The following is a 22,201-nucleotide window of genomic DNA, read 5'->3' as shown; positions in this document are numbered from 1 at the left end:
TTTTACATAATAGGCATATAACCTAAAAATATCAAATATATGAAATTGGAATTATAATCAGTTTCCCTGCTTGAAGCAAAATGGTGACCAAAAATTTGCTTAGCTATTTTCTAATATACAATGTATTTCAGTACAATTTGGCATTTGGCTAAAGGTTATTGGGAAAAGAGATTACCCAAGACGAGAGTTTCAAATCTCAGAAGTACTAGTTATAACCAGTGCTATTTACTTTCTCTGTGTTCTGATATTTGCATACTCTGTGAAACACAAGATCCAACTTCTTAACGACCCCTGTTTCCCCTGACAAAGGTCTCGTGAGTGGACCCTTTTATGTCTAATGTTTTGTAAGTGTATTCAATAAATTTTTCAAATTTTGCTTTAAATACTTTGTCAAAAAAGAAGTAGGTAGTGATAATTTAGTTCAATGAGTATTTGGATTTTGAATGCATTCAAACAGCAATAGGTGTTCGCCACTTTGCAGTGGTAGTGGACAGCATAAGCAGTCATTCCAGGCAACAAATCTCTGCTCTGGTCAGCCTGCTTGTGTTGAGAGGCAAGACTAAACCCCCACCATTTACATAAATCAGGGTTGACCCTAATTTGATCATCTAAGGAAGAAGATTCATCACCCTCAGTTAGCTCTTTGATGCCTTTACACAGCTAGCTACCTTTTCTATGGTCTCAACTGTACTCATTGAAACTGAAACCTCCCCCTGCTTACGTCTTAGGGAAGACTCAGTTTCCACTGAATGTTGTCACAGTGACCGAAAGGAGTTGATACGCTTTTAGGCAGACATGGTATTGTCAGAAAACTTTTTTGAAATTTAGAAATGGTAGTCCTTTTTTAAGAATAATAAATCATCTATTTTTAATTGGAGTTTTGAATACTGATAATTGCTTTTAAACAAAGGCCGAGCCATGTTTAATAATACATCAGTCCAAACTTGCTGAGCACATTAATGAAGATAAAATATGTCTTACAACAAAAACGACCTCTTGGCTAGTCTTCTGAAGCCTCCACTTTGATATATTTATGGGAACACATATTACTGTTACTGAAAAAGCTGTGATTAATTACAAAATAGTGCCTAGAGGGTGACTTGAGAATGTATTCAGCGATTCCATTCAAAGCAAGTACCTTTAAAGTGCCTTCTCTTCAGATTTATATATGTAGAAGATTTATGGCTTAATCTTTCTACCTTTTTTGCATTGTGCCTTAACATCCTTTCTTCTCCAGCTAATTTGGGCATAGGGATCCCACTTTTGGCCAGCAGCTTTATTAACCCAAATATAACTGTTTATCTGCAAAGTGAAAATGGAATCCTCGGTTTGGTAAGATAGAAATTAAAGTTTTATTTATATAGTCTTGATGGAAAACGAGATATTCCATATAGTGAAATCTTCTTACAACAGAGAGTTGTTAGCTTAAAGTTCTCAATCTCATTTTTCTGTTTATCATCATAATAAAATATTTAACTTTACTATAAAATGGCGATAATTGTATGTAGTGTTATATTTTACATAGTTAATTTCCTATGTGAGCTCTGACTGCTCGTCCTTTGTCAGTTTATCAACTTCCACTTCCCCTAGCGTACTGCCCTGCTTCAGAGAGGCCTCGCTGCTTTACTGTTTAGTTAACTGTTTTTAATGCTTATGTGGTTGGACATGAATAAAGGTCGTTAGCAATTCTACATTAAACAAAAATCAGTAAGGCTCTGAATGCAAACTGAAGGGTAAGGTTTCTTCTTGGGGCAGGGACATTTTTTTGACAGTTGATTAATTCAAAAAGTCTTAGAAATGCTTCTCATCTAATTATTCTTTAAAGGTCATGTTGTCCAAAGGGTAGACTTTTCTTTTCCTCAAGACTGACCTTCCACATGAGCTCAGTGTTCTCATAGAATTCAGCCACAAGGCTCTGAATGCAAACTGAAGGGTAAGGTTTCTTCTTGGGGCAGGGACATTTTTTTGACAGTTGATTAATTCAAAAAGTCTTAGAAATGCTTCTCATCTAATTATTCTTTAAAGGTCATGTTGTCCAAAGGGTAGACTTTTCTTTTCCTCAAGACTGACCTTCCACATGAGCTCAGTGTTCTCATAGAATTCAGCCACAGTTTTTTTTTTTTTTTTTTGCAGTATTATAATAAATGTAAGAAGTACTTTTCCTTCCTAGATGACATTTTCTGTTTAATTATTAACTGTGGCAAAGATTATTTAGAGTTTGCCAGTTTATAATAGTCCTAATCTTTATTGTTCCTCATAGATCTTAACATTAATGAAAATAAAATATGTTTTACAACAAAAATGACCTCTTGGCTACTCTTCTGAAGCCTCCACTTTGATATATTAACTGTTAATGCAATAAAATTTGCACATATAGAAAACGTATATTTAGTATTTAAAATATAAATAATGACCACGAGCATATAGTCAATACCAATTGAGGCATTAATAATGACATTTTCAAAGACACAAAAATGATATATGTCTGGATGAAGTCAAAGACTTATATTGTTAAAGTACCTTAGAGGTTATCTAGAGTGATCAACTCCCTCATTTTGATGATAAGAGAAATAAGTTTATGTGAATTACCCACGGTCAATGTTTAAAGGAAAATTTACGTAGGTCTAAACATTAGTCGCCACTTCAGTTTATTTGAAGAATAAATTTTTGGTCCCTTCAAAAGTCTGTTAAAATTTTGCAACCAATATATCCTCATTATACTTTTTATTTTCTCTCTTTTTGTTTAATATAAGGCATCTCTAATTACATCCAAGTAATTAGAGATGCCTTATAAAAAATACATAGAAAAAATTTTTAAAACTTACTGAGAATAAGTGGGCAAAGGGATAATAAAGGTTGCCAAACTTACATGTCGTGAGAGGTAAGGTTAAAACCCTAAATTGAAGACTTTAGCTGCTGCATACCAAAAAGCTGAAACTTTGTCTTTCCAGGTCCTTCTAGCTAAATAATGCAGCCATTCAGCGTATATGCACTGACACTAAAGAGAGAGATTTATGAATAACATAGGCTGCGTAGTAGGTAGTAAATATTTACTTTTTGTTTTACTGACCTATATTTCTAACAACTTGACGTTTCTTTAAAATGTTGGTAATTTTTAGAAAATATTTTTAATTTACTCAGTCACAATTATTAGTGTGGAAAAGACTAATCAATATGAGAAAGAGAGCCATGAAAACGTCAGAATTAGTTTTCCAGGGTTCACCTCAAGCCTTTTGATAATTTCCTTGAGTTTTTAGAAAAGTTATATTACAGTTTTTAGAAAAGTTATATTACAGTTTTAGTATGTGATTCAGTGAAAAACTTCTAATTGACTAATTGGCTTTATTTGACAGGGTCCATATCCACTACCAAATGAAGTTGATGCAGATTTAATCAATGCAGGTATACTCACTAAATGTTTTTCTAGTGTTTTCCTTTGCTATTAATTTAGTTCTATGCAAATAATAGTAAGTTGAGCTCGATTCTTTGTCTTTTCCTAGAGAGTGTTCCACTGTACTTTTCACTGCAGAAGAGAGATAAGTCTTCCTAGTCTCATCTTTGCCTGGCTTCTTGTCTCTTCTTATTTAGGGCAGATTAAGATAAAGAAGAAGTTGCAAGCGGAGCTACACATCATGGCAAGAGCTTTGGTGTGTTAATTAGTCAGGGTCCTGGCTCTCAATACAGAGCACTCTCAAATGGGGTCATGAGGAGAATGAAAGGAAGGGATAATTTATAAGGGTGTGGACAAGATCAAGGGAAACCAGGAAGGGATGATAAAGTATCACTGGAAGTTATCATCATCCCTAGGCCTGAAGAGGCAGCTGTAAGAGAGGGCCACCTAACAGGAACGGTGGCCTTTGGGAGGGGAACGCAGCCATCTTGCCACAACTTGGGTGAAGGTCTCCTCTGTTGGGTCTCCTGCTTGAGATTTGCGTTGGACAACCTCAGGTTGAAATAGGTTTGCCTTCTCATGATGAGAAGGGTGGGAGAGTGGATCCATAGGGGCAAAAATAAAAGATCTGGTTCACTGGGGTTTTTGTTTTAGGAGATACTTATTGTCCTCTAGTTGTCATCAGACTGGGCGAGCATTCTTCAAAGCTTCAAGGGTGCTGAAAGATATGCTCTGTCACTAAGTAGGACCCAGTGATATGAGTAATAATTAGAGTTTCTTTGAATTGAGAATACTAGACTTGTCACATCATTGTTCCCACCCTCAGATGCTTTACCTTTATTGTTAGCTTTTTATTTGACTGGAACATAGGCTCGCATGTATTAGCAGCCTAGAGGAGGAAAGACAGGTCAGACATTTTGGCTGTCGTCACTGCCATGCTTGAGGCAACATTGCCACTGTTTTGGGGCTGAAAATTATCCTTAGGATGGGGCTGCCCGTGAGAAGCTAATTTTTGTATTTTAGCCTGATTTTCTTTACCCTTCTTTTACTCCTACTCCCTCTTCCTCTGCAAAAGTATTATTCTTACTTTACATTCACAAATAGTATTTGTAAATCTCAGAGAAGATTTATGAGCTGAACATAAAGGCCAGCTGCCAAGTAGAATTGATGTTTGGTACTTAGAATTTTTGGAAGTAAAACAGCTTCTGGTTGAATAGTCGAATTAGTTAGCACAACTCAACTCCGAAAGCCCCACTGTGATAAAGCAATGACATTTAACCAAGGCTGTAATTTAATTGTACTGTACCTTTTAGCAATAGCTCATTGATCTGTGAAAATATTGCTTCTTGGTTTAATTAATTTATGATGTTAGTGAGTTATTTGCAAAATGAATAACTCCATTTTCCAAATTTTGGGCTTGAGTTCATGAAACCCACTTTCCTAGGAAAAATAGTTAACCTTTTCAATGAAATTGTTGGATGGTAGGTGTTTTTGATTCCATTGAGTTTAAAAGTAGCTCCGTCCTAATGAAGCCACCAGTTTTATATTTCAACTTTTGAAATATCACGTATCATCTTAAACTACTTTGTAAAACAGTAATTCATTGCTTTTGGGAAGCTAGGCTACAAATCATTTTAATAATATTCTAACTCTTTCATCAAAGTTCTTTTTGGGATTTATGACACTTGATTCTGGAGCTGTTTAAATCAGGGATAAAATACTAAGAGGTAGAGAATCCAGAATATAAATTGGTGGTTTCCTCAACTCCTCAAATTTGGTAGATTAACCTGGAAGATCAGCCCATTATTTGTATAAATTTGAGAGGATTTTTATAGCAGTCCCTTGAAATGAACATAAAGAGTATGTTTCTGGGTATAATCAGTATATCAAAACTTTAAAATAATAATAGAACTATTTCTAAGGGTCCTTTTTTAAAAATAATAATCTCATATGATTATGTAAAAATGAATTACCACTTGTATAATACTATATTGTTTACAGCATCCTTTTTCATATGTATTGTACCATTTGAGCCTCGAGTAAAACCTCATTACACAGTTTGGGAGACCGAGGCCCAGTAAAGTGAAGTAATGTGTTCAAGATAACATTGCTAGGGATGAGACGCAATTGTCTTCTCCTCTGGGCCCCTGGCTTTTTTCTCGACATTGAGCTACACCCTCTGGTAAGCTGAGTTTTACAAAGGTGCAAAAGGCAGTGCTTAGAACATTTCAGAGGTCCTATGAAGATCTGCAGTCTCCCAATGCAATTGTGAAATTTCTAACAAGTCTCTTGTGTTTTAGCTTTCATATTAATATGCATTTTTGTTTTCTCTAGTTCTTACATTCATTTTCTTATTTTAATATACAAATAATAATGTTTTAAATGACCTACCTTTGATTAAAACTGCTTTAGAAAGAACCACCATGTTAATCTCATGGCTTATAACTATCCCTAGCCCTTGCCCTATGCCTCTATAGCAGTGGTTTTCAGTCAGCAAAAAGAGGGGACATTGAGGACATTTAACGATGTCTCAAGACGTTTTTAATTTTTATGCCTTGGTCAGTGTTACTGGTATCTAGTGAGTGGAAGTCAGCGATGCTGCTAAATATCCTCCAATAGCCAGAACATCCCCCTACAATGAGTTATCCAACCCCAGATGTCAGTAATGCTGAGGAGGAGAAGCTCTGTTCTGTAGGTATATGTGCCACACCTGAAGTATCACAGGCCTACAGCATTATTGTAGCTAAATATCCTACAATAGCCAGAACATTCCCCTACAATGAGTTATCCAACCCCAGATGTCAGTAATGCTGAGGAGGAGAAGCTCTGTTCTGTAGGTATATGTGCCACACCTGAAGTATCACAGGCCTACAGCCTAATGTACAAAGAGTACAGCATTCAAGATCTAGCTAATGGTTGCAACTGACCTTCCAGCTTTATCTTTCACTGTACTCCACAAGTTTGTCTGATTCCACCCATACTGGACTGCTGGGGCCACTCTGATCATGACTGTCACAATTCATGCTTTTCCCTCCTCCAAGGAAGTACCTTGGCTCTTCCTGTGCTGTTCACTAGTTTTTTTGCTTTGTCTCCTTCCTTTTTCTTCTCCATCTCTTTATTGGTAATTTTCTATTGAAATACATTATACCTATCCTTCAGGTCTCAGTTCATTTTTCCTCTCCAAGTCCTTCTGCAGCATATTAGTATACATTCATCTCTCTTGCTGGAGAGGATGTTCCTTTTGTTTAAGGCAGTGGATCTCGACGTGTGGTCCCCAGAGCCACGGCATCAGCCTTGCCATCATGAGGACTTGTTAAAGATGGAAATTCTGATGCCCCAGCACATGCTTCCAGAATTACAAACAATGGCAATTGAGCTCAGCAGTCTGCATTTTTATTAGCCTTCCACGTGACTCTGGTGGATGTTAAAGTTAAGAACTGCTCGTTCAGAGTATCTGTGTTTTGTTTGTAACACTCTCCAAGGCACATAGTAGTATTTACTTGATAGTGAGTGAATGGCATGTTAAATCATGAGGCAAAGGATTCAGTAACTGTGAAATTGGGACACACTATTGCTCAAATATTATGAAAGGATCTAGACTTTCACTCACAAAAAAATTAGAGGAGCCGGGAATCAGAAATAGCTGAATAAGAAAGCGCTTTTTCTTTAAGATATCAGTTGTATTATTAGTTAGAGTTAATTCTTGACCACATTTGGATGTTGTATTTGAAAAACATGGATTCAACTTTAAGATATCTATTTTTGTTTAGATACTAGATGTTTCAAAATGCTGAAAACTAACTTTGCTCCCGAAGAATGTAATTCATGATACCATAATGTATTAGCATGATCCTGACAACGTTTTTCATGAAAGTTGTTTTCTGGGCTAAAACTCTCTGCATTGATCTCAAAGTTTTCTATAAAGTGGTAAATAACACCTTCTATATACTATCAGTTAGTAGAAATTGCCATTTGGAAGACACTGTAATTTAACACATAGAGAACAAAGAATTTTTGTTTCTCAGCTTTATTGTCCTACAAATTATTCCTCCGTGCCTCTCCACATCACAGGATTGGCGAGGAACTGAATTTGCTGTATGTGGAAGCTGTGTTAGGATAAGGTTTAGTTGTATTATACCTGTCCTAAGGCCAAGAGTTCACAGGCTTGCTGTAAAACCCCACCGTAAAAGCCCATTGCTTGGTCCTGTAGCATTTATTCCTTGAGAGGCAGCAGCATTGTCGCTTTTGTATGTAGGTTTGGCATGAGGAATAGTGCCAAACAATGACACTAATAAAACCCGGTGTTCATGGAGCCCTTTTAATGTGCCAGGCACGAGAGTAAGGACTTCACACGCATTATTTCATTTCGTCCTTCAAATCTTATGTGCTGTCTAAATAAAAGCTCTTACTAACCACACCAGAAAGTGTTTGCCAGAGCTTTTTAGCTTTACCGTTCTTTGAAAGATGTGAAAATGTTTCCTTTGTTTAGAATCAAACTCCTCTGGGGAATAAATATTTCAGCCTAACATAAATAGTCTTACTCTTTCTCCATATTTGAGCTTAAATAGAGGTAGATATTGATGGAGAAGTTAGCCTTCAGGCAAGGCTCGAGAAGCTGAGAGTACAGCTCTGTTGCATTGCAGGGGATTTCAGAGCACGTTGGTCCTGTTGTGCTCAGGAGCCTTCCTCTGTTTCAGTCTTGGAATCACAACTTTCCTTCCTTTCTTTTTGTCTGCCTTGCTACACTGGGGTGATGCATGGGGTGTCCGCACACATTTGACTGACCTTTGACAAAGTGGCATGTGAGCATCATTCTGGTGGAAACCAGAAGCTTCTCCCAGGCACTGGAAGCTCCTGGACAGACAGGAAATAGATCACAAGAAGAAAGCAGCTTAGATACAAGTCGGGTGATATTGTTAGTTGTGTGGGGACTAGAAGACCCTGAAAATCTTTCCCAGTTCTGAACTTTTATTATGAGATGTGAGTTTTGAGGGAGGTTTTCATAAGAAGAAGTTAACATTCAGTAAGTAGACCAGTATTACAATGTCGTTCCCAGTTTCATCAAAGTCCTATGGTTTTAATACAAACTTATAGGAGAAAGAAAGGAAAGAGAGATTGAGAGTGAAAGAGGAGATTCAGGGCTACTGATGTGAAGGAATTAGGTGGTTCTTCTCTTTCTAGATTATTCATTGGTTTTAAAGAAATATCTGAAGACATCTTGTGTCATCCCCTTCAAAATTGCTTTTCTTCATAGTTATTCCACAATCTCTTCAGTTTAGTGATCACAGTAGCGTTGGATTCTGATAGGTTCATCCCAGGAACTCCTTTCCTACTCACTCCTACTAGCCTTTAGCAGGGGCTTTTGAAGGGAGTAGGGCTGGTGGGAGGCCAGGAAGGGTACAGACCAAGGGTCTTCAACATCCGGCTGCAGACTGGTACCAGTCCCTGCCCTGTTAGGAACTGGGCAGCAGGCACAGCACAAGGTGAGCAGAGGGCGAGTGAGCAAAGCTTCACTTGTATTTGCAGCCGCTCCCCAGTGCTATATCACCACCCCAGCTTCACCTCAGATCATCAGGCATTAGATTCTCATAGGAGCACTGGTCACTGGTGCCAAAAAGGTTGGGGACCATTAGTATAGGGGCTTGCATTTTCTGTAGAGAATTTCCAAACAATAAGATTAAAAGGTGGTCTGCTTTTTATTATTACTATGCAAGAGCAGATCTGAACAATGTTGTGATGATGCTCCTCTTTACAGAGCGGACAGTTCCCACTGTGTCTCTCACACCACCACTGCCACTGCACTTTGGTAAAGGAAGCTTTGGTTCTTCAGGAAACAGAGAAGTGTAGACTTCTCTCTCCACCATGATACTCTTAGAAATCTAATAGCCTTTTTTTTTCTTTTTTTTTCTTTTCTCACCCTTGCATGTGTGCATGTGTGCGTTTAGGCAAGGAAACAGTTACTGTTCTTCCAGGAGCCTCTTATTTCTCCAGCGATGAATCATTTGCCATGATTAGAGGGTATGTAATAATGGAGCCCCTCATGTTTCACACAGTGTAGAATGAGCTGAGTCATCTACCAAGTGTGTTAGCAAGGATCTGAAACAGCCATGTTTCTCAGCCAGAAAATGATCTTGGGCTAGTTCAGCTATACCAAAATGTGAAATTATTCACACTGAATGTTGGGAATTGGAACATGCAGCCTGCTATTATTAAAGGAGTCCCCAAATGGAATATAGATCTGTGTGACGACTCTACTGAAGTAAACATTTTAAAAGGTTCTTTCTGAGGATCCTAACATTGTCTACAAATCGTGTGTTCATTTTCTAGCTAGTGTTTGCTTGTAAATCAAGCCACATTCTCCCTCAGTAAATGAAACAAACTCACTGTGTACCCCTGTTTTTAATTGTTTTTTGGAGAAAATATAGGCTATAATTTTTTAAAGAACTCTTAATGGTTATTTCTCTTCATTGACTTGAGCTGATGTATTTGGAAATCAGGTGTTGGGTGGGGGAAAACAAATGTATTTGAGGAATATAGAATTATTTATTTTAATTGCTGGCAATTTCAAGCAGATGGGACATAAAGCATGTGAAGTTGCTTTATATTTACTTTTCTCCTTTCTCAGGGGACATGTCAATATGACGATGTTAGGAGCAATGCAGGTTTCCAAATATGGTGACGTGGCTAACTGGATAATACCTGTAAGTAGACATTTTTTTTTTTTTGAATTATGCTTGGATCAGAATAATTATTTTTGAAATATTAAGAAAAATCTTGTCAGATTGCTATGAGAGTAAAAAATAAATTGTTAAAATAAATCATTAAAAAATAAATGTTTTAATGTGTTTTTCTTATTTGAATCAAATTTCAATTAGCAAGCACTGAGAAATATTCAGCTTTATCAGTTTACTATGTAGTTGGGACTAAAAATAGGCAAGATCAGGGCCAAATCAGAATTTTCTATGAAGAAACAGGTCAGGAAGGTTTCAGAAAATGGTTTGATTGTACTCTGAAGAAAGTTAGAAATACAAATATTTATCATAACTAAGTTTTTGTAACTAGAAAGAACAGTGAACACGTTTATTTAATTTTATGTTAATTTTATTATTTTTTTATTCACAGTGATTAAAATTCTCTCTTGATCACTCATGTGACCCCATAAGTAATCAATCACATTGTCTTCCATTAGAGAAAACAAAACCTGAGATGTTTAAACATGCTCGTGAAATGCAAACAGTTTTCATTTACTAATGACTTAAATCAAGGAAGAAACCTATCAGAATTAGCTTTGGAAAAGGGACTGTAATCAGTTAACTTATGAGTGTGGTTCATTATATCCCAGTAGTTGCTCTCTGCTATGTGTATGGAAACAACAGTGAACACATGTCCATGATTATGAGCTCAGATTACTCTTTTTTGTGCGTTTATTGAGTCCCATTTGTTTCTCTGTGACACCAGCTAAAGAAAAAATGTGGTTCACATTCTATGATTTGAGAGGTTTTTTTAGAAAGCTGTCAGATTTTTCTCTCATAATTTTTTAAGGAAAGTGGATTAATATAGTTGATGACAATGTGAAAGAATGTGTTAGTTTAGCTCTTTTGATCTAATACCTCCTGAAATATTAAAGTTCCGGTAGTTATTAAAACCCTGGTTCTCAAAGTTGATTGCATATTGGAATCACCTGGGAGTTTTAAAAAAATACCAGTGCCCGAGTCTCACCGCCCCCCAACCCCGGAGTTTCCAATTTAATTAATTTGGGATGTAGTGTGAGCACTAGGCATTTTAAAAGCAACTGAGGTGATTATGCTGTGTAACCAGGTTCAAGAACCAGTGTATTAAAGAATGAACATAATTCGTATTTAAAATGTAAGGAAAAATACGATCGACCCATTAACACTAAGAACCCATAGTAAATTATTGATTATATTGTTATTTTAGTTTAACAATATTTGTCTTTCTATATCAACCATAGTAGTTAGAGTTGGCAGCTTTTAGAGGCTTCGGAGAATCGGAGAGGATCTCTTGAGTATTGTACAGTGAGTCTGATCAACAGTTTATGGAAATATTTGTGTAGGAAATCAGCATGTATTTCCATTTTCAGATTTAAGAAAAAGACCATATGAGTAATAGAAAGAGCATAGAAAATTAAGCCCTGGGTTTTATCCCTGACTCTACCAGTAATCAAGGTGTGACCTTGAACATGTCACTTAAGCTCTTTGAGTTAAAGAATCTTCATCTATTAACTGAGGTTTTGAGGCTAGCTAATTTCTAGGGTCCCATCTGGCTCTTATAGCTTAATAGTTAAGAGCAAGGACTCCTTAGTGAGACAGACCTGCTTTGAAATTCTATTTTGGTCACTTGCTAGCAGTGTAACTTGAAGCAGTTGCCTATGTTTCCTCATCTATGAAATGGGAATGATATACCAGTACCTACTTTATAGGGCTATGTGAAGAAATAAATGATATAATACATACAAAGTATGTATCGCAGAGCTTGAACATACTACATGCTAGATAAGTGGGATTGTTATTATTCAATAAGTGTAGAGGAAGAAGTTGGAGATACATAGCAGAAAAGGGAATAGCATTGGTTACTGTGAGCAAAAGCAATAGAGTTTTAAATATATCTATGTTGTTGGACTGTTAATGAGTTTTGTCATCAGTTAGCACAGTAGTCCTGGGTATGGAGTAGAAACATGTTTAACATGTTTTTGCTGTCAGGGAACTTGGGCATCCTGAAAAAGTCAGTATACGATTTGTTTATATTATGATTTAGCACACAGTGAGCCAGGCAGCTCTCATAGCGATGGTACGTGTTATGTAGTCATTTGTAGGAAAGATTTTCCAACATGTATCACATTTTTACATGTCCTGTTGAGATTCCTATGAAAAATTAAAACATCAATGTTTATTACTTTACAATTTTCTTAATATGATTTGACGCTCATGAGTTTCCAAAGAATTGGACCTAGTCAGGTGGCAGTGGGGAACTCTGAAGTTCTGAAGGTGGAACTTAATTTGAGAAAAATTAAGCATAAAAAGTACTCTTGTGTCTGGTTGCACTCTTTGTGGTAATGGAAGTTGGTAGTGTCATTTCCGATGAGCATTTCTTTTATTCTCTTAGTAACTGATATTAACTTTTTGGTTTCTTTATGTGTAATATGCAGTATATGTATTTAATTCTTTTGGATGCAAGACAGCTGAAGAATCAAGATTTTTGGCTTGGAAGAAATCTGATTTGAATTTCAGCCCTACTCCTTACAAATTATACAATCTGGAGTACATGTTTTTGTTAGGATTAAGTGAGGAGAAAATGAAAAGTGAACACTAAAAGCATTCCATAAATAATGGCTATTATTTTTAGCTTCTTAAATGCTCTATTGCTTAACATCAAAGAGGAAATATTTACCTTAAAATACATTGGCATAAACAAGAATATATTTTACAGTAACTAGTACAACCTGCTTGTCCTAAGTTCATGTTCAAGTACCAAAAGTTAAACTCTTGAGGACAGATTTCTTGCTCTGGATAAGGTACAGTCTAGCCTCCTTATATAGTTTCAGTGAGCAATCTATTTCTGTTTGTTTCAAATATTTATGTTGATTAATAAAATTTAGAAATATTTTTATTGCAAGATCTGGCAGTCAAAAAGCTAAAAAGTTCAGATTTATTATATCATTTTCATTTACTTTTATCTTTTCAGTGAGTTTAATAATCTTTCAATACTTGTAAAGCCTTGAGTTTTTCTGCATCATGGCATCCTCATTAATCATCACAATGTCAGATTATAATAAACATTAATTTTAAGGCGGGCAAACGTTGCGGATACTATTTTGTCTCATTCTTTATAGCTTCTTAGTATGCAGCATTGGTCCCATGTATATAGATTTTTTTAAAATTCTGCCCTGAACATCTGAAAAGAGAAAATTTAACAAAACAGTAGTTGGCTCCATTGAGTTCCCTGATTATCATGATGATGGTGGTAAAACCCCAGGCAAGCTACATAAATGTGAAAAAATGTGCAGTCTTTTGAATCTACATTCAGAACTGCTCTGGCTTTCCTAATGCCTATTTTTGAAAAACAGCTGCCATGGATTCTTGACTTGTGAAAGGAAGCAGATGTGTAAGATCAGCTACGGGAACTGGTTACTGAAAGCATGTAGCAGCAGCACACTGGACAGGGCTGCTGTATACAAGTGACACAACAGCCAAGGGCCCGCCACTTCTACGTGGGTAGAACTGAAATGAGGGATTCTTAAGGCAAAGGATGTTTTGGTGTTTGTCTTTACATCAGAGCTTTCAAATCTTTGTGCGTTTTAAAAGAACAAATACAAATTAATGTCATACTCATGGATGCTACATATATGAGTGCACAAAATTGATTTAGTCTTCTAGATGTCTGTTTTAAAGAAGCTAACTCTAGTCTTCCTGCTAGTACCACTAAGAGGGTTATGTTCAAGATTCATTTGAGTGGTTTAGTTGCATCAATTGTAGTCCAAATATTAAATCTATAGATACAGGTATAGAAATAGAAAGATTATGGTATAGATAAAGACATAAACATATAGTTATAGTTATGGTTTTAACATATTGGTGTCTTGTTCATTTGGTCCTAATTCTCAGGAAACTACAAACCATGGGTAAGGAAAATGACAGGTGGAAAATACGTATTTCATGGTATGATGCTTTTACAATTATTCAGTATGCTTTTGCCGTATCAGTGTAGTATAGAGGAAAATATACAGAACTTTGGAATTAGACAGACTTGTGCTTAAATACTGGTTCTATCACTGATTGGTGGTGTGGCAAATTATTTCATCTTAGTATACTCATTTTTAAAATGATAATATTTAACTCATATGCTTGTTCTGGGGATTTAGTTTATTCATTCAACAAATATTTATTAGGAATGTATTAAAGGCCATGCACTGTTCTAGCCTTTTGAAGATGCAGCAGTTAATAAAACAGATGAAATTCTCCACATTTATGGAGCTGATATTCTAGCAGGGGGCAGCAAATATGGCTCATGTATTTAATCAGGCCTACTGCCTGTTTTATAAATAAGTTTTATTGGAACAGAGCCACATTTCCATATTTCCTATAGCTGCATTTGTGCAAAATAGCAAAATTGAGTAGTTGCAACAGAGACTATCTGACCTACAAAACTTAAAATATTTACCATTTAGCTTTTTACACAAAAATTTCCCAACTCCTGCCTTGATCGTTGATTTGAAACCTTTCTTCTTTTCTAATAACACCTTGTAATACTATAAATTTCTCTGTAAGCACTGTATTAGCAATATTCCTCAAATTTTTATATGTTGTGTTTTCATTTTTAGTCTCTAAAATCTTTCTAATCTCCCTTGTAATTTTTTAAATGGTCTCTTTGTTATTTAGAAGCGTCATTTAATTTTCAAGTACTTGGTAATTTTCCGTAAGCTTTGTATTTCTAGTTTAATTCTCTTGAGGTCTGAGAACATACTTTATTATGGTTTTTATTCTTTTATATTTGAAGTTTATTTATGGCTCGAAATATAGTCTATCTTAGTGACAGTTCCAACTGCACTGGAAAAGAATTTGTATTCTGCTCTTATAGAGTGTTCTATAACCGTTAATTAGGTCCCATATGATAGTGTTATTCAAGTCCTCTATATCCTATCTATTCCTGAGAGAGAAATATTGAAATCTTCAGCTATAATTTTGCATTTGTCTATTTCTCCTTTCCTTTGTATCACTTTTTGTAGCTATATTTTTAAGCTCTATTGCTAGTTGCGTTAGTACACATTTAAGATAGTTATGTTCTCTAAACGAATTGATCTCTTTTTCATTATGTCCTTCTCTATCTCTGGTAACATTTCTTATTCTGAAGTCTACTGTCTGATATTAATATAGTCACTCTGCATGATATGTCTTTTTCTAGTCTTCTACCGGCAGCCTATTGACATCTTTATATATAAGTGAGTTTTTGTGATTAATATACATTTAGGTCTTGCTGTTATATCCAGTCTTATGATAGCTGACCTTTAATTGCAGGATAAGACCATTTACATTGAATGTAATCATCGACATTGTTGGGTTTAAAATTATCAGCATATGATTTTCCCTCCATACGCCCATCTGTTCTTTTTTTTTTTCTTCCTTTCTCTACTTTCTTTTGGATTAGTTAAGTATTTTTTATGATTTCATTTTATTTTCATTATTGACTTATTTTCTTATTTTTTTTATTGGTTCCTCCAGGGTTTACAATACACATCTTTTATTTATGACAGTCTACTTTAAGTAATATTTATCATATTACATATAGTGTAAGAACTATGCAACTGTATAGTTCTGTTCCCCGCTCTTATCCTATTTGCTATTGTTGGTTATACATTTTATTTTGCATGTGTTATAAACCCCATGATACTTTATTATTTTTGCTTTAAACAGTCAATTCTCCTTTAAAGATATTAAAAATGGGAAAATTATATATTTTGTATATTTTATTATGTACCATTAAATATATATATGTATACATATATATTTTTCCCGACATATTTTTTCTTTCCTACACTTTTCCTTCACGTAGCTATAGATTGCCATCTGATGTTATTTTCCTTCTGCTTAAAGGACATTCTTTGATGTTTCTTATATATGTCACTCAGGTTGATTTTTTTCAGTTTTTTCTTTTAAGCTTTCTTAAGGTTAGTTGAAGGCAGCCTGTAGTTTCAACCTAATTAGCCCCACTCCTAAGGCGATTTTCTTCTGAGGACTCTACCTGATGTCCCATGTATTGTGAGGCCTTTCCCTCTGGTTAGTAAGAATGTGAATTGTTCCCAAACCTGTGTAAGTTCTGGACATTTTTTGCCTAATACTTCCTACTGGTTCTTTCCTAGGCCTTGGATAATTTCTTCTCATATATTTACATTCCGCCAAAGACTTGAGGTGAACTTTGCAAATCTTGTGAGCTCTCTATCTCAGTGTAGCAACCTCCTCTCTGATATTTTGAGATCTCAAATCAAATTCTAGTTGCCTTGGTGTCTCTGAACCTAAGAAGATTGCTGAGTTCCATCCAGGTTCCCCTCCCTGCAATGCAGCCTACAGAATCTCTCCAGGCATTAAGCTGGGGCGATTGCAGGCCTACCTCATTGGCTTGCCATCTCTCAGAGATCACAGTCCTGTACTGTCTGTTGTCTAATGTCTGAAAGCTAGTTTTACTTATGTTTTGTCTGATTTTCTGTTGCTTAATATTATTAATATTTTTGAATTTATGTCTTTACATATTTCTAGGATGGTTTTCCTAATATAAATTCCTAGAAATAGAATATCTTTGTCGATTTTTTTGAGTTTTTTGATACATATTGAATTATTGTCCAGAAAAATTATCCCATTTCACACTCACACTCTATTACCCAAACTGGTATCAGCTTTTTTTTTTTCTATTCTGTTAGAGCAGATCCTTGAATAATGTTGTTTTGTCATAATGTTGATGAGATGCTTGAAGAACTTAACTTTTGTTTATATCAATTAGCCCGTGGTAAAATTGGTTTCATTATACGTTGTTTCACTTAAAGTCACAAAAGCTATTGACAATGTTAAGTGAGGACTTAACTGTATTCTATTCTATTATTTAGAATTTCTTGAAAAACTGCCATCTGGGACTGTTTAAAGAGCAAGCAGTGCCTTATTCTTCTGAAGAGGCATAATCCTCTTCTCTTTTGTTCTGGAGGCCATCCTTTGGCTTTTAGCAGTTACTTCCTCTTACAAATACTGTTGCAGTGCTGCTGTTTTTGATCATTTTAAAAGACTATTTTCTGTGTTAGTGAATGTGTGTTAAGGGACCAGCTGTAACAAGCATATGTGTGTGTGTGTGTGTGTGTGTGTGTGTGTGTGATTGTGTTTGCTGTATCCAATATGTTGAACAAGCTCTACATGTGGGATGAAATCAAAACACAGCTATTTTTATCTCATGTGGTGCCTTTAACTTTATTTAGTTAGAGTAGATTTCCCTCTGCATGACATTTCAGCTCATTCTTAGATAATAAACTGTCATTGGGTCTCTCTAATTTACAAACTCTGTCTCGAGTCAAAAATTAAAGGGTCCAGTCAAAAATAATAAACAATGCTTCCACATGCATTAAAAGCAATGCATCTCCTCTTACTACTGCTCCCCAGCTATGGGCAGGGCGGCCCAGGCCGCTGCATCGGGGGAAGGTTGTATGTGATGTTCTTTTGCTTTTTCTCTTTACTCAATGCCTCCCCCAGCTCAGTGCTTGGCACCCACAGGGACAAAATCCAGGAGAATGAGAAGGCGAGGAAATAGGTCAGGAAAGTTCTCACGTGGCTGGTGATTGGTAATCTATGCTGGCCCCATGCTCCCTGGTCCTTTCAGATGTTTGAAGCTGATGTCTTTCTTTCTGTGTGTTGTGGAGTCTTTGGAGACCTCCTGTGGGCTCCTTCTGCAACATCTTCCTTAATGGTTGATGGCTGGATGCTTCCCCAGCAGCTCCTGGTTTTCCTGTGGTCTACTTCGTATATAGATTCTCATGGATAAGGCCCTCTCTTCCTTCTGGGGTGTCCTATTGAGAAAATGATTAAAGTATCTTTAGGCTAGACCTCTCTCATATAGCCCACATCTGGGAAGCACTCACACACTTATTTCACCGTCAGTGGTAGTGTAGTAACTTCCCCAGAGTAGTCACATTAACTTTCTCAGGTAAAAGTCAGGCACACCATTCCCTTCAAAGTTTCTTCAAAGTCCTTCACACAGAATCATCTGCTATGGTCCATAACTGTACTCCTTGATCTTGCCAAGGATTCCAAGAGTCTTGGAACTTGTTTTGGACCATTTTCTCTGTAAATTATGCTTCTGAGCATCTATCTCACATGCTGATATCTCATAGCTGTCATATCTGAACATCAGTCAAAATTGAGATTCAGAAAATTCCAATCTAACATCTGGTTACTGCCTCTTTGGCTTGTGGGCCTTGCTGATATAATTTCTCCCTTGTAAGCTCTTATTCAGCTAAACTCTCCTGCACACGTGTGGGAGTGTCTGCCCTCTGGCTCCTGTACATCAAGGCAATCCCTCCAGCCTGTTCTGTTTCCCAGGTGCCTTAGACAGAAGAGGGGACCAGGGAAGAACCTAGCGACGCCCTGGTCCTTCTACCAAGGAATAAAAACTGCACTGACCTAGCGGATGGACTTTTCCTTCCTATAGCAATTAGAGAAACATTTGATACTTGCAGAATTTCTAAGAGCAAAAAATGATTTCTTCTTTTACAGAGATTTAACAAATGGAAATACATTTTTTAAAAAGACAGTGAAATTTATGAATTTAGGATATTATTAGAAACATAAGCTGTTTATTATTCTTTACTTGGATACCATATTTGATCATCCAAAAATAATTTTATCTGTGACTAACTGGAAAACATTGTGTTGAAAACGAATCCTTAGTTTTATTATTTACATCCAATTTTTTTTCAGACTAAAAGTATATTTATAGAATAACATATGATATATTAATTTTTTAAGGAAAAATTTTCTTACTTAGAGGATCCTGTTGATGATTCAAAGCTATAATTAAGGTTTAAAAGCCATAGCTAAATAATAAATTAATATTTTTACAAGGAGAGAATTAACAGCTATTAAGCACATGCCACTGGCCAGGTACTATGCTATTTATTTGCATGTTTATTGTTATTTAATTCTTATAGAACACCATGAGTTAAATATAACCATACCTGTTATTATAGATAAAGAGAGTTAACTATGCAAGTTTACATATGTAGCAAGTTATGAAATGGGGATTTGATCAGAGTCTCCTTTGCTCTTATATGCTTTGCATTCTGCCTCAAGGTTCTTTGGGGAGTATTTAACTAATACCTTTCATGATGGAAGCAAAACTACATGCAAAATAAATATCCTTATAGCATTTCTGTAACCTCGATAAATTATTGTTTTATTGTGTGGGATAAAGTCTACTGTAACTGGAAGGATACATGCTGTATATGTGATGCTAGTTCAAGCTGGGGGTTTTGAAAGGTGCTAGATTGACAATTTGCATGTTCTTTCTTCTGCATCTTATCATTTTTAAACTTTCACTCAAATTCTAAAGTCTCCACTGCATAATCACATATAATTAACATAATCTCATGTATGGAGTATTTTACCCATTTTATTTATCCATTTTGTTTCTTTTAATTTACCAGTCAACAAGTTCTTTGGAAGAGTTCAGGTCTTCTACTAGGATGTTTATAAAATTAGCTTTTGATACTCCTTAGATGGGAAACATTGAAACATAACTGTAGAAATATGGGAGTCATTGCTAAGAGGAGTGCTAAATAGGAACAATAGCAAATTCATTAGTAAGTCAGCTCACTCAGCCTAGGTTCTAAGAAATGTTAATCTTTTAGGTAAGCAAAGGGATATGCGATGAGAATGTGAAATAGACTTTTCTTTTTGGAATATCTCAATTTTCAGTGATTTTAAAGAGATTATTTATCTTTTCATTGCTGCGTGAGTCTGTTTTAGCTTTGAAGTAAAGGAACTATTCTTCTTGCTGTATTTCATATGATGTGTTTGTGAACAACTTAGCTCTAAGAACTTTAACAATTCACTGGCACTCATATGTACCAAAACCAGAGACTGAAAGAAGGGTGAGCTAGACACCTGATTGATTCTAAACCATGGCTTCTTCCAGCGGCTCTTGTAAGAATTCGATCATATACTCTCTGTCTCCACTGGTATTAGAACAGACTTCTTTGCTTACAATAGGAGTTTGAGCATGTATTTTTAAAAATTAATCAATCAGTTAATCCCTCTCTTTACTTTTTCCCCATTCCCTTCCCTTCCCTTCCGCTTTACAGAGAGAATGAGCACATATCCCTTTGGCTAATGATGTGTTTGTATGACTGTAGCAGCCCCTTCTCATTGAACAGCCCACTTAAAAGGAGGGGAGGAAATGTTAAAATGATAAATGAGTTCTCCTAGAAATCCATTATTAGTAATTTCATATATTACTACAGAAATAAGATTCTTCATAGGGAGGAGGGCTCTATGTGGCTGATATGACTTAGCAGGGAATAAAGCCAAAGTGCTGACAATAATGTGACCCTGCAGCTAAAGGCTAATGAATCTCGAAGACTAAATATTATTAAATGACCGAATTTGGCATTTCCAGTTGGTGAACTCTTCTTACTTTATTCCTTTGTTTTAGAAGTAATCTTTTATTGAAAAAAAGTTTTATTAGAGAAAATATCATATGTACAAAAATAGAATAGTAAAATGCATATATCCAGCTTAGACAGTTATCTATTCATGAGCAATCTTATGTCATTTATACTCCTATTCACTTTTCACCTCTCTTCAGATTATTTTGAAGCAAACCTCATACATCGTATTATTCTATCTATAAATATTTTAACATTATCTCTAAAGGATAAGGAATCCTTTTATAAGCCATAATTCTATTATTTCCTTAATGGTAAGGAATATAATTTCTTAATATCATCCAGCCATACAGCACCCTAATTTTACTGAAAGGGAGCCTGAATCCTGAAAACTGAAATGACTTGACCAAGGTCACAAAACCAGTTTGTAGGTAAGCCAACACCAAAACTTATCTCTCCTGTTTTATAGTCTTGTAAGAACGCTGTTTCCACTGAATGAGGAAAAGTTTACTTTTGAAATACAATGTTCTAAAACAAAGACCCTTCCATTTTTCTTTCAAGTACATTCAGAAGCAACTTGATGTCTCTGTGAAGCCACTTAACCTTTCTAGATCTCAGCTTATTTATTTATTTATCTTTTTATTTTAATGTGATGAATGAGATAGATTTTGTTTAACAAAATTTATTAGGAGGTTTGGGGTTTGTTTGTTCGTTTGTTTGTTTTCGTATTAGGTGTTATATTAAGTGCTGTGGATAGAGTGGTGAGCAAGCTTAATATAGTCCTCCTCCTTATGAAGAATTGTATTTCTGTGGTGAATATGATAAAATAGGAGTGAAAGATGATACTGCGCAAAACCTGTTGTACACTAAACATTTAAGAGATTGATTTAGGAAGAACTAATAGGTTTATAACTTGTCCAATTATATGATATATTTTGAATTTATTCAGGTCTCATTTTATCTTCTTCATTACGTTTATTCCTAATTACTTCATAGTTTTTGTCAATATTTTGAGCTGGATATTCCTAAGTGGTCATTGCTAATAAAATGAAAACTTAATTCCTGTATATTTGTCTTATATCTGTTTACTTTATTAAATCCTCTTATTAGCTATTATTACTTTTTACAAATCCTCTTGGATATATACAAAACTCTTTTATCTGCAAATAATAACAGTTTTTTTTCCTAAAAATTCATACCACTTAGTTCATTTTCTTAACATAATATTGGAAACTATATTAGTGAATGGTAGAGATTGAGGACTTTCTTGATTTTGATGAGAATTCATTTAGAATTTTAACTTTAATAGTATATGTACTGTTTATATTTCTAATAAATATCCTTTATACTATTTTAGAAGTTTTTATATACATATATATTTTTAACTGAATAGTTGTGTTGAATTTCATTCAATGTATCTTTAAATTTAATTTTATTATTAGTACAATGCTTAGACATTTATATAGTTTATAAAACAATCCCCCTAATTGCTCTTTCTCTCCTCTGGCTCTCCACCTAGCCATTACGTTAATACTAACTGCATTTCCTATGCCGTACTCCCCATCCCCATGACCCTCTATCAACTACTAATCTGTACTTCTTTAATCCTTCACCCCTTTCTCCCAGCCCTGCTCCCCCACTCCCCTCTGGCCATCCCC

At 35.4% G+C, this 22,201-nt stretch overlaps 1 protein-coding gene across 1 annotated transcript in view; it reads left to right on the top strand.

The window, feature by feature from the left end:
- OXCT1 (3-oxoacid CoA-transferase 1) overlaps positions 1-22,201 on the top strand; it is a 115,327-nt gene that overhangs the window by 49,554 nt on the left and 43,572 nt on the right. Inside the window, exons 10-13 of the mRNA XM_006919514.3 lie at positions 1,238-1,332; positions 3,354-3,402; positions 9,337-9,409; positions 10,017-10,092. Coding sequence (XP_006919576.1) covers positions 1,238-1,332; positions 3,354-3,402; positions 9,337-9,409; positions 10,017-10,092 — 293 coding nt within the window. The remainder of the gene's footprint in view (positions 1-1,237; positions 1,333-3,353; positions 3,403-9,336; positions 9,410-10,016; positions 10,093-22,201) is intronic.

This window comes from Pteropus alecto, unplaced genomic scaffold (genome assembly GCF_000325575.1).
Source record: "Pteropus alecto unplaced genomic scaffold, ASM32557v1 scaffold338, whole genome shotgun sequence".
Taxonomy (NCBI): domain Eukaryota; kingdom Metazoa; phylum Chordata; class Mammalia; order Chiroptera; family Pteropodidae; genus Pteropus; species Pteropus alecto.
Note: the sequence above shows the minus strand (reverse complement) of the source record. Positions and strands in the feature narration are given on the sequence as shown.